General features: G+C 40.0%; 1 protein-coding gene across 1 annotated transcript in view; it reads left to right on the top strand.

The window, feature by feature from the left end:
• SIM1 (SIM bHLH transcription factor 1) overlaps positions 1–18,364 on the top strand; it is a 74,166-nt gene that overhangs the window by 35,322 nt on the left and 20,480 nt on the right. Inside the window, exon 9 of the mRNA XM_004767091.2 lies at positions 6,820–6,988. Coding sequence (XP_004767148.1) covers positions 6,820–6,988 — 169 coding nt within the window. The remainder of the gene's footprint in view (positions 1–6,819; positions 6,989–18,364) is intronic.

The following is an 18,364-nucleotide window of genomic DNA, read 5'->3' as shown; positions in this document are numbered from 1 at the left end:
GTCACAACCTGTCATCTTGTCATTACGTAGCATAATGTAGCATTTAAAAAATGTATACTCTTCACTTTGAAGTCTTTTAGAAATCTAAAATATGACTTTCTATGGTTTGTGTTTCCATATTCCTTTATTGCCAGTTTGAACAAATCCACATGCTTTGATTCAAAGATAATAAATTCCTCTTATTTGGAAAAAAATAAAATAAAATAAAATCTTTGTCGATTTGAGAGAGAGAAGTGACAAAAAATCTGAAAGCTGCCTTAATTCATATAGGTTTTTACAAGTGGGCTAAAGTTTAAAAAAATTGTTCCTCAGCAATTTGTAGATTGTTTACATCCTTTTCATATTTTTCTATTTCAGAGATATTGTATTATCAATTTGTAGACGTTATTTCTCTGGGGGTTTAAAGTACTATTCCTCCACACCCCTTCAGTACAGTTGTAATAGTTCCAAATAAATGGTTGAAGATAAAACCAATTTAGCATTTTAGTTTAAGTATCACATATGCCATGCCTGAACCACAACTTGACCAAAAAATCAGTGCATTTTCTTAATCTGCATAATGCCAAAACAATAGCATGATTTGTTTCTTTAATTTAGGATCTCACAGAATATCAGGATGATCATTATTATTTATAATCTTGGAGTTTAAAAATCCCTCACATAAACTTCCTTACTTAGTAGGTATTTTTTTCTTGCTTATGTAGAAAGGTTTGCCAGTTTTTTAAAATTTTGGTCATTTGGATTTAAGATAAATAAAAGTTTATTGCATTGAGAATTATTTTGTTAATCAGTTGCGAGAGAGCATCTGCTCTCTGTAAGATATGGTACTAGACAGTAAACGGAGACTATCATAAGAGAAAGAATTTAAGAGATTGTTGTCTGATACACTATTTGCCACACTGTGTGACAGGAACTAGATGTGCGTTAGAGACTGTGTGAGCGTTAGAGACCGTGGCCGGCGTAGGCGCTGAGGGAGGAAGCAGGAAATCACTGTGGCCTCTGTAGGTAAAGAAACAATGTTTATTCTCCCGGTCCATGAACAGGGAATGGTACAGATGCATGTTGTGGTGGGTCTGGACTTAGCTATATTTCAACTTGTTGTCATGGGTTTGTGCAGAGGTTTTCCATAATCTCTGTTGTGAGGATGGTTGACTTTGCTCCATCTCACCAAACTATTACAGTTTTTTACTGCTTCTTAATTATTATTTGCCTCTTATTTACACCCCCTGTCTTTCCTTCTTGAAATTACAGTGTGAGGGTAGATTTTGTGCCTAAGCCATCCCTCCCTCTTGTCGTGCCATCCTGTCCATAGCATGTTGGAGGAGACCTACAAAATAGAGGAGAAAGATGTTTCTAGGCAGAGGCAGTGTTTATGTAAAACCAAAGACTTTCGGGGAACTACTGAAATCACCAGAGCAAATGGAGAAAACCACAAGGAGCAAACACAAACCCACTTATTAGTATGAGACTATTATATTTCCAAGGGTGCCTTAGCCTAATTTCCCAGCAGATGTCTTCGTTTGTGAGCCTCTCACAGTATGGAATCCTCCTTATCGGCTCTCTCTGCTGGGCTCCATGGGAGCCTGAAAATGAAACATAAACTAGGTCTCTCTGCTGCAGAGGTTTACCCAGTGGCCGGGCAGTAACTCTGCCAGAATATAAAGAAGGTCATGCACTTCGTGTGACAGTGATTCGAGAATCCAATTAAAAAGTTTAGTGTAAGACGCAGTCGTTCCAACTTAATCTGATCACACTTTAATGCAATCCTCTGCTAATTGTAGTCAGCGCCTTGGAGCCAAATCAATTGTATGTCTCTGTTTCCACGTTTTCCTCCGTAATTTGATCACCTTCAGCTGGTTTTTTTTGTTTTGTTTTGTTTTTTTAAATAGCTCAATTGGGAAATCTGGCAACATCTTTTAAGAATAGCCACATAACATAAAGCCAGCAAAGACACTTCAGAATGTCCAGCTTCAAAAGTGACATGACAGCAGCAAAAAGTCACTTGTCTACAATGGAAATGCACTAGGAGATGGCAGAGTTGAAGAGGAAAGGTTCTTGGGAAGAATCTTGACTCACCACGAACTGAGAAAATGCTGCTGATTCCTTATCTGTACAATCACTGCAACTCACTTGAAGTTGGCAAATATAGTCATGCTGCTGTTGGCGCCATGGACACCAGTCTCCCAGTCAAAATGATAGAAATTATATTAATGCATTTCTCTGAAGCTAAAAGTACCTCTTAATGGTGAAGAGAGACCTCTTGTTTGCTTTGCAAGGGCATCACACTGAGGTCCCCTATGGCAAGTTGGCACTTACTTCGTGAGTGGTCATGGCATATCGCTGAAGGCCAGGAAGGCCAATGATGCAAAAATGGCCCCTTTTATTCTATTGGAATTTGAGTAATTCCAAATATGTACATGGCTATTATAAAGTTTAGAGTAGACTCAGATGGTTAATTCTGCAAATTGAATGATTTCTGACTGTCCATAATGGAATAAGAGGATTACTTTGGTCTGTGCAAATATGAGTGAGATTGACAAGCTGCAAGTCCTAGTGATTGCAAATTACCCATTTCACATTGCTTTTGGAGCCAGGGTACCGGAGGATGTCTGCAGATCTAGTACAAGTCACTCAACGGATTAAAAAAAAAAAAAAAAAAAACAAATGTAAATTGGTATCAATAGCCATTTTGAAAAAATATGCCCAAGGGCATATGCCCAAAGTTCCTCTTTTGATATGCCCATTGTATCCTGGAGAACAGGTGAGCTGCCCTCGTGAGGGGAGCCTGTGGAGTCCTGAATATGGTCTATGTGGCACTTTTCAGGAAAGCTTTACAAGTAGAGTAGGGCTGTGTCCTGTCCCTCCTTTACTAAAGTCACCTAAGTCTCATTCCTCACTGTACTCATTCCAGAGTCCCAGGGTTGTGCACCCAAGTATTTTATTTTGTCTTGCTCCACAGGGGAACATTGAACGGCTTTGCTAACTGTGGTGTGTGTGTGTGTGTGTGTGTGCGTGTGTGCGTGCGTGTGCGTGCGCACACGTGTGTGTGTGTGTGCGTGTAAGAAAGTGAGAGAGAGAGAGACAGGGAGAGATACCAGAATGTGCCTCACTGCTGAGAGCGGGGGGGAGCGTCTGGGTTTGGAGGAGGGACATGGAACTCATAATGTGATTCCCATCAGCATCTAGACCTTTAATCTATCCAAATGAAATGCTCCAATTTAATAGAATTCTAAAAGTAAAACAAATGCTTTGTTCTTAGTGAATCTGTCATTCAGAGCTGCTCTTGGCAGCACATCAACTGTACTTGAAATGTCTTTAAGTGGGTATTTTTTTATTGTGCTTTTCATCTTAGCACATCTTTGAGTTGTTAGAGGAATAGGAAGGCTGAGTTCCTCTCAGTGTATCAGGTCTGTGCTACTCTCAAGACCCCATTTGCTTACTCAGCAGCAAAGAGCTTACCTTCATGAGTATTTTGGCCGTACTGCAATAGAGCTTAGAGACTAAGAAGCAACAGAACAAATTAATGTGAGTTAGAGGTAGAGAGGAAAGAAATACGGCATGAGGAGATGTTTGTAATAAGGTGTATTATAATCACTACCAAAGCGGAACTATTGTTTTGGGGAAGTCAGGTGCCAAAAAGCACCACAAAGTATGGAAGTAAAGAAATAATACTTACTGTTTGTTGGGCATTTACTATGTCCTAGGCACTGTGCTATGAGCTTTCCATATAATATTTCTCTAAACCTTAGCATATCCATTGCTATGAATTATAAAGAGGAAGTTGAGGTCTAGATGGGTTGTCACACAGTAAGTGGCTCAAACCATGGTCTACCTGACCTCATGATATTTTTGTTATTTTTGGTGGATTCTTTATGGTCTTTTTAGATGAACAGCAAAATATTGACATTTTTATTTATCAAAAGTATTTGCATAACTCTTCTTATATTTTTTAGCATTTTCATGTGACTCTGTAGAATTTCAAATCCTTTATCTGTTTTGAATTTTTATTTAAGCCTATCTGGAGTATTTCTATCATTGTAGGCAAAAACTTAGGGAAGACTTCTTCAGTCGTTGAGATGCATACTTCCAATGCCTGATAGTGTATATGAGAGAAATGAATCCTTGTTTGCTCTCTGCTTATTGCCATGAAGTCTCTGTGCTGAAATGTTGCATTAAAAGTGTGTTTTAAATTATTGTGTAATACCCCAAATTTTCAGGGGTGCAAGTTTTTTGCTATCAGTCTGGGTCCTTTCAGGCAGAGACTGAATGGATAGACCAACGCTCACTTGACACAGGAGATGCCCAAGCATAGGAGCTGTACCTCCTGTCAGAGCCCACCTTGCTCACTGTCACATGCATGTGATCTCAGGGAAGATGGTCAGAGACTCACAGCCCAGAAGGTTCTTTTCTAACAGAGATATATTGTTGGGCTGTTGGTCATTAATAGTCACTGAGGAAAAGAGTCCTGTCTGAGTTGCATCTTTATCTTCTTCTTCTTCCAGATGTGTGAAATATTATGCAGTTGACATTGGAACATAGCAAAACGTCTCTTGACTCTTGCCCTCTAGGTACTTGGAACCCCGAGGAATGATTAGAGATTATCGCTTGAAAAATAAGGTTGGAGGAGGAAAAGGGTATTTTCTGGTCCCTTCCATACTTGCTGCAGGAACTGGCCTTGGTGTCTTCTTCCTGAGCACAGCAACTTAGTCCTTCTGTTCATTGATATCTCCCCAGGACCTCCACAGAGATACTCAGTAAACGTGTATTGAAGGAATGAATGGGGTTAGCAGTTGGAAAGGCCTTCAGAGGCAAGTAGGATTTAAGATAGTTCTTTATTAGAGGAGTTCTATAGGTATGTGTTGGAGGAGGAAGAGAGGAAAGTATAAGGTTAGTTTGGGGAGAACAATTTTGGGTGAAGTGAAGAGCTGATGAAGGAAAATTTTCATATATTGTCAGAAAAATAGGTGGGAACCACATCTCTAAATTTCAATTTAGAAACTGCATTTCTGACCAAGAAGTGCAAAGAGTCTGTGTTGTGTGTTTTCCTTGGGACATGATTAGAGTAATAAAGCACATCAGTCGTATGATTCAACTTCCCAAGCCTGGAATACATATCACATGCCCACCTTCTAATTTTTTTTTGCTTGCGTAGGATAATTTTTTTTTTAACTTGCCCTGAGTAAATGGACTATTTGATATAAAGTCATTGTAATTTGCTGACATATACCACTATACTGTAGTTTGTGGCCATGCTATTATTGAACCTGTTTTAGCTGATTTCTATCAGGTATAATAGGTAGATAGATACTTCTATCTATGTATTTATTTATATATTTATATATATTTCTCTCTATATATATTTCTATATATGTATATTCTATATATTTCTATTCCTTGTCACTCGTCACTTGCTTGAATTTTCCTTTGTCTTTGTCTGATCTCTCTGTAGAAGAACAGGGAAAAGGAAGAGAAGGTAAATGAAGATTTGCTGATCTCTGGAAATCTACCAATCACTTTAACATTTTGAACTTTATTAGTTTATTACATTTAATATACCTACCTTAATCCAAAGAGTATTAAAAATGCACGTAAATTTTTTTTTTTTTAGAAAAGTGAACCCATTAGATAAAAGGAAAAATAAAAGAAGTCAGTGTTGCACAAAAATGCCTGCCCTGAGGTCTTTGTATACTTGTTAGAGGTGGTTACAAATCAGATTTGGGACTCAGAGCTTTTTGACTTCCAGTGGAATGGGGGAAACATGATGGGTTGTATGCTTCATGGTGTCTGTGAGACAAATCAGTTTCCCAGGAGCAGTCCAACTAGTTCTGGAACCTGAAAGGGAGTTCTCCCATGGGTCCTCATAAAGAAGACTATGAAACATTTTATCTTGGCTGCCAGTGGGAAGGGTTGATAGCTTCTTGTGGAAACTGAGGACTCAGTCAAGATTCTCTCTCCTGACGCGGTCTGAGGTGATAGCTGTGGGCAGGGCAACCTATCATCTTCAGTTCCTAAATACCTCAAGCCATACCTTTGTAATGAGCTCTCCAAGATATACTCTTTATCCTCTTCACATCGCAGTCTGCAGTTATTAGGTTTCATATTTGTTTACCGTGTCTTCTTAGAAATAGATTCTAATCTGTGGAAGGGCAAGGACTCTAGGCTGCTTACTCATTCTTCATCTCCACATAGCACAAAGCCTGGTATATATTAGGAGCTTAATAAATATTTATTGAAGATGGAATGGAAAGAACTGGTGGTAAAATGTACCCAAATGTAACTGAATTAGTTAGCCTGTTAAAAGGGAATTTTAACTACTTATAAGCCTAGTTTCACTGGTTTGCTAGCTATAAAAATACTAGGAATGTTTACCACAATGATTGATCTTGGAACAGTTAACATTCTTCTTGCCAATAATCAGATAGCATCAGATGGCCAGTTGTCTGTTGAATTCACCCTACACAGAAAATCTGTTAGAGTAGATTTTATAATCTATACCTCACCGATGAGGACACAAAAGCTCAGAGAAGTTGAATTATGGACTTATTTTCTACTTATAATCAAAAATGTATTTTAAAATCAAGACCTTTTCGTGAGTATATCATATAATTTGGCTGTTGTATATGGGGCAGCTACCTCTGTATACATTAGTTAAATGTTAGGCATTTCTAAAATAATCAAGGTGTTTGTGGCAACCAGTTATATGGCTCATTTTTGCTGGCTTTTTTTTTCAAATATGGATTACTGCCATTCCTGGGGAGAGAACACATGCACCCATTTCCTGTGGTGGCAGATTCAGGGCTGTGTCCTCTCACTCCACAGGGACACAGAATACAAAGGATTGCAGCTCTCCCTGGATCAGATCTCAGCCTCTAAACCAGCCTTCTCCTACACCAGCAGTTCCACTCCTACCATGACTGACAACAGGAAGGGGGCCAAGTCCAGGCTCTCCAGCTCAAAGTCAAAATCCAGAACTTCCCCATATCCTCAGGTAGGTGCACTGCCATTTTGCAACTTTCTTTTCTTGTTTGTGTGTGGGGGTACCTTGGTTTGGTCTCAAAGTTGAGGAAGTATTAACACAGCTTGGAATTTCATTATCTGGTTGTAATAAATTTAAAACTTCCATGTAAAGCTTTCTAAAACTACCTTCTTCCGCTCTTCTCCTTTTAAAATAACTATGCTAGTAAAAATTTGAAATGATCTTGTGGTTTGCTGCTTTTATACGGAGATCGTGAGAGTCTCAGTTGCAGTTGGAGCCATAACTCTGTTTTTTCAAGGAGATTGATCCTGACCGAAAAGATGTAGCTGGCATAGCAAAATGTGGAAAACAAAGAGCTTAACATGGTAAAATTGATTCTTAGGATAGGAACCGAAGTAGAGGAAAATGAAGAGATGGAGGCCAAGAATCAAGGCCGCGTCTTGTCATGAGATGTGTGCATGTGAGGACTATCTGGGGAAGGAGGGAAGTAGAATCTACCAGATGGCAGGAATGGTAGGAAAAGCAACTCTCTTCTCATCTTGACAAAGTGGTGAGCTGATGAGACCCAGGTGAGGTACTCTAGTAATACTGCAATGCAAAGGATGAGTCTGTGCTCTTGGAAAGAAAAATATTATTTTTCTGATCAGTCAGTCTTAGAAACTAGACTCTACCAAGATACATGCACAACTGTCTCCTGGCCTGGAAGAAGTGGGATAGAATTGGGGATTCTCTACTCCTCGAATCTTAGGTCCATCTCACCTCTATCCTTTTTCTTAAGGTGCCACATCACTCGAGTAACTCAGGAGAAGATTCCTAGGCTTATATAAAGCCAAACTGGATTTGGAGTTATTTTGTCAACGTGGTCTCTAGCGTTTATGTTTTAAATATAGTTTTTAAACTAAACATAGCCATCTACACTGGTTATAGAAACTGTTATGGCCTTACTTATCAGAGCGATATTACTCTGTTTTCTACAAATGTGTATACTATGTGAGGAAATGTCATTCATTGAACTCATGGTTACTAAGAAGCTACTATTTGCTAGATTATTTTAGCAGCTTGGTATATAAAGATGAGAAGATCATGGCCCCAAAAGATTTTATGTCACAAAACTTAAAATCTCCCACAGAAGGTTAGATCTCTTTGCTCTGACAAAAGGGAGGGAGTTGATATGTGATGCCTAGACAGTTTTCAGTGTACACCCTCTGTTATGAGGACTGAGCACTTTACTTAAAAAGTACATTTTAGTTAAAGTCACCATGGAGGAGGAGTTGCTTCTTTTTATTGAACATCTGAGAAGCTTTTATTATTACAATCTTGTACCTTGGGGAAAAATTTTACTGCTCTTTTTATTACTTGGAAGTATCGACTATGCCTTTGGGTAATTTTATCCTTAAATAAACAGGAATGTTGAACACATAGATGAAAGAAGAATTTAAATTAGGAAATACTATGTTAAGAAGGCATTTATCTATTGTTATACAGAAATTAAGCCATAAAATATCTCCCAATTGGACTTCCCCAAACTCACTAATTCTGTTCTTTCATTCACAGCTCTAATATATAAAATTTCTATTAGTTTGCTCTAATGGTAGACTGCTAATTTTTTAAAGATTGATTAATTGATTGATTGATTTCAGAGAAAAGAGAGAGAACACGCTTGAGTTGGGGGGAAGGCAGAGGGAGAGAGAATCTTAAGTGTGCTCTATGCCCAGCATGGACCCCAATGTGGGGCTCGATCTCACAACACTGAGATCATGACCTGAGCTGAAATCACAAGTTGGACATTTAACCAACTGAGCCCCCCAGGCACCCCTAGATGACTCATTTTTTAAAAAATGTTGTAACTGCCATTAGACTGCTCTTTGTACATGTGGTCATATGTGGAGGAGGAGTTAATTTGAAAGTTATATAAGTTTCCTAGTTTATTTTAATTTTTTAGAAGATTTTATTTATTTGAGAGAGAGAGAGAGAGAAAACGCTTGCAGGAGCAGAGGGAAGCAGCAGAGGGAATGGGAGAAACGGGCTCCCTGCTGAGCAGGGAGTCCGAGGAGGGGCTCAATCCCAGGACCCTGGAATCATGATCTGAACTGAAGGCAGAGGCTTTAACCCACTGAGCCACCCAGATGCCCCACATGTTCCCTAGTTTTAAAAAAATACAGAAGATTGTCTACCTTGGACTGGCTGCCTCTGCCTTTGGTAACTCCTCTATATAAATTCTCCAACCTACCAAGGTTGACCCATAGGTAGGGACATCTCTATGCCTCTATTTAGCAGGAACAAGGTACAAAAGATAAGACCTTCCGCTCTCAAGAACCTTAAAGATTTAAGGGTCAAAATTGTTTAGAGGGGGAATGATGTGGAGAACAAAGGCAAGAAAAAAAATGTAGATAAAATTATATTTCCTTATAACCTGCAACCCACAGACAAATACTTGAGGCTGGTAGAATAGACATTGCTCTAGGAAGCTCCACTCTCACTGTTCATGCTTTGCTAAGAGGGAAAAACAGCCTTAGCTTGACAATAGTAAGGCCTCCAGGATCCTGTGCATCTTCTTTAGCATATGAATATTCTTTCGGAAACTTCCCTTTTTCTTTACCTTCCTCAACTCCAACTTATATAATCAATTGCTCCTCATGACCCCAGTGCAGACTTTTCCGTCCACGAGTCCTGTCCCCATGCTATAATAAAAACACCATTTGTACCAGAAAAAAATAATAATACAGAAGAGTGAAACATAGGGAGAAAAAAACAAAAACAAAAAACACCTCTATTCCCTTATTTTCCCTCTCTGAAATCACGATTTCTTCTGGAAATATTCTAGGGTGTATAAAGATCATGCACATGCCCACACATGTGTCCATATAGGATTTCTCTTGCTGTTTGTGTGTCCATTTTTGTGGCTAGTACTTATATATATGTAGCCCTTAGAACTTGGCTCTGTGTCTCATTTGAAATCACACAGGGGGCACCTGGGTGGCTCAGTGGGTTAAAGCCTCTGCCTTTGGTTCAGGTTGTGATCCCAGGGTCTTGGGATCAAGCCCCTCATTGGGCTCTCTGCTCAGTGGGGAGCCTGCTTCCTCCTCCTCTCTTTCTCTCTGCCTGCCTCTCTGCCTACTTGTGATCTGTCTGTCAAATTAATAAATAATAATAAAAAAAATCTTTGAAATCACACAGGCATGAATTAAGTTTACTTAACATATATGTGCCTGGTAAAGGTTATTTTTCAATTGTGTTTACTTTAGACAATCATGGTGCTAAGTCAATCATTGACTGAGTTCCTACTATATGGGCTACTAATATGTAGAGATCAGAAGTGGAACACACTGCCTTTGCTTTCAAGAAGCCACTCCTATAGACAGATGAGGGAACAGGCATCTGTAGGGAATTGTCATGGGGTGAGCAGAAGGCCCTCTGGGGGCACATTGGCAAAGCATGAAATCTAGGGCAAACTCCTCACTGTATCTTCTGGAAGAAAGCAATTGGGTAGCATCATCTTGAATTCCAAACCCTTAGAAATGTTAAAGAAAAAAAATTAGCTACTCAGAAGTCCCATTTGTTTCAAATTGTCCTTATATTATACTTAACCTTTAATTTTCGTGCATCACTGCTATTACGTGTCCTTGACTCAGAAGATGCTCACTGATCCCCTGCGTTAGAAAGATGCTTTGCTGGCCATTGTGGTGAATGAGGGTAGGGGTTGGGTGAAAGTTGCTAGAATATAAAAAAGTTGTATAAGAAATGTCCTTAAGCTTTACAGAACAGCTGAAATGATCATTTACACTTTAGAATCAGTACTGCATAGGAGAGAGATGGTGTACACAAAGGGCTTTATGAGTGGGATCAGCTGCAGGGACAGGAGCCTGGGTGACTGGGGAAGTCATTGTGCCTGACCTGGCTTTGAGAATTGGGTTCAGGTGTACAGCCGTAAGGAAAGGATGAGGACACTTCAGAAGACCAAGATTATGAAGAAATGGCGGAGACGCATTGCGATTGGAACTGGAGCCAAGTGGGGAAGATTTTGGTCCCTGTGGTTGAGGACTAGGGATGATACATTGGGAAACGTTGTTTGGTTCCAAGTATCTGCCTGGCCAAGGAATTTTGAATTTGTTTTGCCGAGAGCGAGTAAAGGTTTTTGAACAGGAAATGAGGGCATTAAGGTGGTTGAAGCAAGGCAGACTCCTCATGTGAAGAGCCGTGGCATGCATCGTGAAGATCTGAACTAAAGTTCTCTACAGAGGTAAAAGACCTTAGAGAAGAAGAATGGATGAAATCCTTTTTATTCTTGGCTGCTTGCACCAATTCTCCTTATAGAGTTATTTTGATCATTAAAGCTTTATCTTGAAATTATACTTTTAAAGATTTTATTTATTATTTGACAGACAGAGAGGCAGGGAGAGATAGAGAGAGAGAAGCACGCTCCCTGCTGAGCAGAAAGCCCGATGTGGGGCTCGATCCCAGGACCCTGGGATCATGACCTGAGTCAAAGGCAGAGGTTTTAACCCACTGAGCCACCCAGGCGCCCCTAGAAATTATACTTTAAAGCTTATTTTTTTGTAGTCAATGACAAACTTGTACTGTCTATTCCTTCATAGGTTAATAGATCCATAATAAATGCATTTTTGGTTCCTAAATGACCAAGCTTTTGTGTTTAAAGATTTCATTTATTTATTTGACAGAGATTACAAGTAGGCAGAGAGAGAGAGAAAGAGAGGAGGAAGCAGGCTCCCTGCTGAGCAGAGAGCTGGATGTGAGCCTCAATCCCAGGACCCTGAGATCATGACTGGAGCCAAAGGCAGAGGCTTTAACCCACTGAGCCACTCAGGGGCCCCAAGCTTTTGTGTTTAGTTTTGAATATTTCTGCCCCTTTTCTCAAAAATAAAAAGAAAAACTTTTCTGTTATTTGCATGGTTACATGCCTTCAATGTGCAAATTCTTCTCATTAGAATTTTCAAGAGGCAGTTTCCACAGCAAAGCTGAGCTCACATGGTACATCTTGCTCCTCTTATTAGTTATGTAAATGGTGATTTAAATGATTCTATCAGTGTTATTTATTAGGCTCTTTGCTTTATGATACGTTGGGCATATCTAGAAATCTCTCAAAGATGTCTGCTGAATGGCGAATAGTAACACTGCTTTTTGGAATTATTTAGGCACCCTTCTTTGAACATGTGAGACATGCACAAATTGTAATTTGCTGTCACACCCAGTTTGCAGTAATAGGTGAACCTTCAGGTCCCTTCCTGATATGAGATGCTCTTGGGAATGATTTTAGACTTGATTATATTATAGCCACTTAATGAATGACTCAATCACCTTTGTACCTCTATGCATTACTCAGGACAAGAAAGGTTAAAACAGAATTGTTTTTGAATGGTTTTGGAAAAATTGTCATCGGCACTATTATAGTTGATTTCCGAAGACTCTGCACAGAGTTATTGTGCTTTTCTATATTAAGGCAAAACTGTTAAAGCCTGGGGATACATTATGACAGTTGTATTTTATTGTTCCTGGATTTATGTTCATGAAAATAGCAGCTTGTTTTTATAGTTCTGTTGAATCAGAAATGTTGAGCTTGTAGAATCTATTTTTCAGACCTTACCTATTAACGATTGCTGCAATATTTTTCACCTGTCTTTATGGAGGGAGTCATGGTTACTTTAATATAGTCGGATGTTATCTTGCTATGGTTTAATCATGTCAATCATGAATAATTTGCCTTCCTATTCCATAGCCCCCAACCCCCATTCTACCTCCTGATTCCAGTTTCCTTTTAAACTTCTCATTATGGCATGTTCATAGTTGTTAGGTTTATTGTAGACAGTGCGTGCCCTCTTACTTTATTGCATATTCCTGCCCTCCTCTGGCTTTTTCCCTAGTCAGCAATAACCAATACACCATGTAATTCTGTAATAACAGCGCATGCAAAAGACTGCTTGTGTTTCTGAAATCTGAAAGTATTTAATCACTTGCTGCAGACACACTGTACCACTTTCAGGTTTTACTCCACATCTGTTACCTTAAATAATCCTATAGAACCCTCTTAATTTTCACTGCCAGCAATCTGGCTTCCTTTTGGTGAAGGTAAAATCTCTCTTTCTATAAAGGTTCTTTCTGGCCTCAAAAGTACACCAGTGACTGCTATGCTAAGAGCCTACCATCTTAAGTTCCAGAAAAGAGAAGGACCAAGGATTTTTCAAGTATAGTACTTTTATGACTATCAGGATAGATGTATTCTCATTTCATGTTTATATGTAGTATGAAAACATGTAATTCTTGATCACTAACCACAAGAGAAGTTTTTAATGCATCTTTCAAATAAATGAGGTTATCTTTTCAGGAATTTTTGTACTATATAGACTTGCTTATATTTTCTGGCCATGTATAAACTTGAGATTAGTCTCTTTGTCCTACAGAAATGTCAGAAGAATTATTAGAGTGGTCCTTTAAAACCATCTTCATAAATGAAACTCTGAGTATTATTTTAGAAAAGATTCTGCTCAGTAAGAAGAGACCTCTGTGTTATGGGTTTATTCTTTGGTTTTTACTAACTTTTAAATTTAGGTAAGTAACTATTATGTACACTACAATGCTAAAGGTGGGTCCTTAAGGAACCATGTGCATGGTCTTGTTGGGGAGGCAAGGCAACATTTTAGAGAGGAATTGTAAGACATGTTCAGTTGTGGGACCTCAAGGCCACAGCTTCAGCCTTTTAGTTCTCTTGGCACATGGTTGAGTCAGGGGCACCATGTGTCCAGGATTAATGCATGGATGAGCCATGTAGGGGAGGTAGAGAAAGAAATAGGGCAAAGATGAGATCTATTAAGTTCTGGGATATATTCTTTGCCCCAGAGGGCTTACAGATTCATTGGGGGGAGATAAAAATGTAATGATATTTTTTTTAAAGAAAAAACAAAACATGAGGAATAGCATGGAGGACATTAGGACAAGGAAGGGAAAAACGAAGGGGGAGAAATCAGAGTGGGAGACTATGGACTCTGGAAAACAAAGTGAGAGTTTTAGAAGGGAGGGGGGTAGGGGATGGGTTAGCCCTGTGATGGCTATTAAGAAAGGCAGGGATTGCATGGAGCACTGGGTGTTATACAGAAACAGTGAGTCATGGAATACTACATCAAAAACCAATGACGTATTATAAGCTGACTAACAACAATAAAAAAAAAAGAAACAAAGCAAGAGATGAACATAGGGGAAGGGGAGGAAAAATAGAGTAAGATGAAAATGGATAGGGAGGGGCAACTGGGTGGCTCAGTGGGTTAAAGCCTCTGCCTTCGGCTCAGGTCATGATCCCAGGGTCCTGGGATCAAGCCCCGCATCGGGCTCTCTGCTCAGTAGGGAGCCTGCTTCTCTCTCTCTCTCTGCCTACTTGTGATCTCTGCCTGTCAAATAAATAAAAAGAATCTTTAAAAAAAAAAAAAGAAAATAGATAGGGAGGCAAACCATTTAGATGCTGAGCTCTAGGAAGCAAACTGAGGGTTGCTGGAGGGGAGGTGAAGGCGGGATAGGGTATTTGGGTGATGGGCATTAAGGAGGGCATTTGATGGAATGAGCACTGGGTATTATAACTAAATTCTACCCCTGAAACGAATAATATAGAAAATGTTAACTACTTTCAATTTAAATAGATAATTTAAAAATAAATAAATAATTTTTTAAAAGGATTTAAAAAAACTGTAAAAAGAAAATTGAAGCCCAGTGTAATATATGTGTGATAAAGGCCTGTGGTGGCCAGTGTAGTGGCGTGTGCTGGGGGCTGACCTGCCCTCCAGCAATGGATTAGAGGTTGGAGTTGGGGACTGACAGTGAGAGAACCAATGGCCTCAAGGCCTAGAGACCTCACATGTCAGGAGGAGTTATCAGCAAGTGCAAATTTGTCCCTGTGTGCAAAGTTGCAGTGGGGGCTATGGAATGACAGTCAATAAAGCCCTTTAGCTCATGGGTGCTCCCTCAAGGACCAGACCCCATGCTTGATCTAGCAGCTGTGCTTTTTTATCTTCCCGCCCACTTACCTTTTTCCCATTGCTGATGTCCTAGAAGTTCTCTCACTCTGGAGGATTGCAATGGTACCTTAATTTTCCCTCCACTCTGGGACATTTTCCTCTACAGCTTGCCCTGTTTCCCAGATTGACCTTAAAAGAACACCAATCAAGTCAGTGCATAGAGACCTGCCTGAGCCCTAGCTGTTACTCAAGGTCACCTCTAATTGGGTCCTAAATGGCCCGAACCCTGTGATGCAGGCAGATCAGTCTGCTCACCATTTGCTGAATACCTTGTTCTTCCCTGTTTCCGTGCTTGTGCTTGTGCATTTATTTCTGCCTGCATTGCCTTTATTTTTCAAAATTCTGCCTATCTTCCAAGGTCTGGATTGAGTGGTACTTGTTTCATGAAATATAACTGGATTATATTTCCCTTTCGGGTCTCGATTTAGAATAACCTACCTTCTACTGCCTCCTAGATGTGTTGTGTCTCCTCTCTTGGATTTTAATCTCTTTGGAAGTAGTAACCATGTCTATGTCATATCTATCCCAACCCTACCTCGGCATCTAGCATGGAGTCTTCCACATGTTTATTCACCAAATGTTAAAGGAATGAATGAATGAATGATTACATTAAAAAGTGTGAGAATACTTTGTTGGTTGCCTTTAGAAATATAAAAACTCCAAGGAGGGAAAACATTCCACAAAAGAGTTTATAACCTTTGTAGAGAGGCAGAAGCTACACACCCAAAACAACCTGGGGATGGGTTTCACAGGGGCAGAATCCTGCAGCACAAATCAGGCTCCCAGGTGCTGAGGAGGAATTAGACGCGTTGCAAGAGTAAAACTTAGAATAAGCCTTTGTCTCTGACTCTAGGGGCAGGAAACCATCCACATCTCAAGTGGGCTTTCTGTTCTCCGTGTCCCCACTGCATCTTCAGTGCAACAATGGAGAGATGTGACAGCTGATATTTGTGTGCACACATGTACGTGTATGTGTGTGTTATGTGTGTTGATTACAAAATAATTGCATTGACATTTGAGTGTCTGTGCATGAAATGCCATTTGGCATGTCTTCCGTCTCAGAGACCCATCTTTGTTTGTAGATCCAGCCCTGGTTCTAGGGCTCAGTTCCCCTGACCTGTGGATACTTTCCAGAGCACTCTTCTTGTTCTTTTAATAATCTATATGCACTTTTTGTGTTATACCTTTAGTAATATTATGCTCTATGTGGGGTAGATTGCTTCTATAAGAAAGGGGAAATTCTCTTAAAACAGTTTTTTTTTTTGGTTTGCTGGTTTGGTTTGGTTTTTGATCCTTTGAACATAAAGGGTTTTGTGAGGGTCTTGTTGCTTCGTGTTTCTTGTCCCTTGGTCCTTCTCCCTATTCCTCCTGTCTTTGTGTGGTTCCAGGCTCTCTGGAATAAAACATCACATTTAGACTACCTCCCGTGCCTCCTTATTACTCTTTCAGTTTCTGATCATTCCTGCCAGACCAAATCATTTTTGGCATATATCCACCTCATTACCCTCTTCCCCTGGCCCTACTTAAAAACCTACAAGGGGCGCCTGCGTGGCTCAGTTGGTTAAGCATCTGCCTTCAGCTCAAGTCATGATCCCTGGGTCCTGGGATCGAGTCCCACGTCATGCTCCCTGCTCAGGGAGCAGCACCTTCCTACCACTCCCCTCCCCACCACTCATGCTCTCTCTCTCTCTCTATCTCAAATAAATAAATAAAATCTTCAAAAAACCAAAAACCTACAGAGGCTCCTTGTTGATTATAGTATGAGGTCCAATCTGTAAATTGATCTAGGCTACATCTCCGCTCCTGCCTGCCTTCCTGCACCGGAGCCCACAGTGTCCTTGCAGACGCCTCACTTGTGGAGCCCCTCAAATCCTGTCTACCCGTAAAATCACAGCTGCAGACTGCCTCTCATCCCCATAGATTCCGGGTTATAAGGCATAATTCACGTTACACACATCTGTGCCAAAACAGGATAGTGTGAATCTGGGGGAGAGTTAGTGTCAAAAAAAAAAAAAAAATGGGCACCAGGTAAAGCAGTGGTGCTAAATCAAGTGGAAAGCTTCTGCCTTTGGCTTAGTGGAAGTGATAGCTGGAATGAGCAGTTCTGCTCCCCAGCTGAACAGAAAGAGGGAATGGGGGGGTCCCTGGGTGGCTCAGTGGGTTAAGCCTCTGCCTTCACTCAGGTCATGATCTCAGGGTCCTGGGATCAAGCCCCATGTCAGGCTCTCTGCTCAGCAGGGAGCCTGCTTCTCCCTTCTCTCTATGCCTGTCTCTCTGCCTATCTATGATCTCTGTCTGTCAAATAAATAAATAAAATATTTTTTAAAAAAAGAAGGAATGGCTGAATCTACCATCAAAATGTATCCAGGGGAATTTATTTGAACCAAAAATTTGTTTAATTAAAATTTATTAAAACCAAAGAGTGAAATTAAAGACAGCAATGCCTTATTTGACAGTTCATGGTGGGATTTGCTCCACTCATAATGGGAACCTTCTAGAGTTAAGAGTTAGATTGGATATCTTTAAGAAATTTAGATTTAACGCTTCCTTCTTTCACAATTTTTAGGAAACTCCTGTGGCATATTATTCTGCATTGGATTGCTATGATTTTTCCAGAGAAGTCAAGGTTCTGGTATAGAGTATTTAATAGTTAATGTTATTTTAATTTTTCTCATTAGTTTCCCGAGTTTGACTTAGCTGAAGAAGAAATGGAACCATTTTTCCCTTTACAGATTCCACTTTGAAACTGATTAACTTCTTAGAGGGCCTTTGAGCTCCAATTTCTTTTCAAAAAATTGCAAATCTGATAGATCTTCTCTTTCAGCAGGCAGAAAGCAGGTAATACAGCTGCCAATCTATAGACCTAGTTCTGGAACACTGCCAAGAGTAGCCTGGGCAGCCAGTCCCTTGTCCAGACCAAATGAAGCCAGTAGAAGACCCAACAACACTGCAATAAGGAGTTGGAGCAGGTGGCACTGCCTGTATCCATGTAATTCATACCCATGTAATCAGCCACTTCTATGTGAAAAATCAGAGGGTGAGTTAGAGCATTGAGGAAAGGATGGAAAAGGTTCTGGCTCATGCCTGAAGCCCATCATGGAAGAACATCACCATCAAAACGAACGTTACTGGTCCTAGAAACCCATGATTTTCCCAATGGGCCAGAGCTCTTTCTGATTGTCTAGACAAGTTGGGATATTCCTGATCATTACAGTTGCCAATGCCATGACATCAGGGGCTGAATTAAATGCTCCTTCTGTGTTCATTACCTGTCCAAAATCTTTGGTGCAATGAAAATGCCTGCAAGCCTTTAGAATCTTACCTTTGGATTTATGAAAGGATGTGAATCATGGGTTTCATGGTTTGGGAA

This window comes from Mustela putorius, unplaced genomic scaffold (genome assembly GCF_011764305.1).
Source record: "Mustela putorius furo isolate JIRA1106 unplaced genomic scaffold, ASM1176430v1.1 tig00000759_pilon_pilon_pilon, whole genome shotgun sequence".
In the NCBI taxonomy this organism is placed as follows: domain Eukaryota; kingdom Metazoa; phylum Chordata; class Mammalia; order Carnivora; family Mustelidae; genus Mustela; species Mustela putorius.
This window is presented reverse-complemented; position numbering and strand designations above follow the sequence as displayed.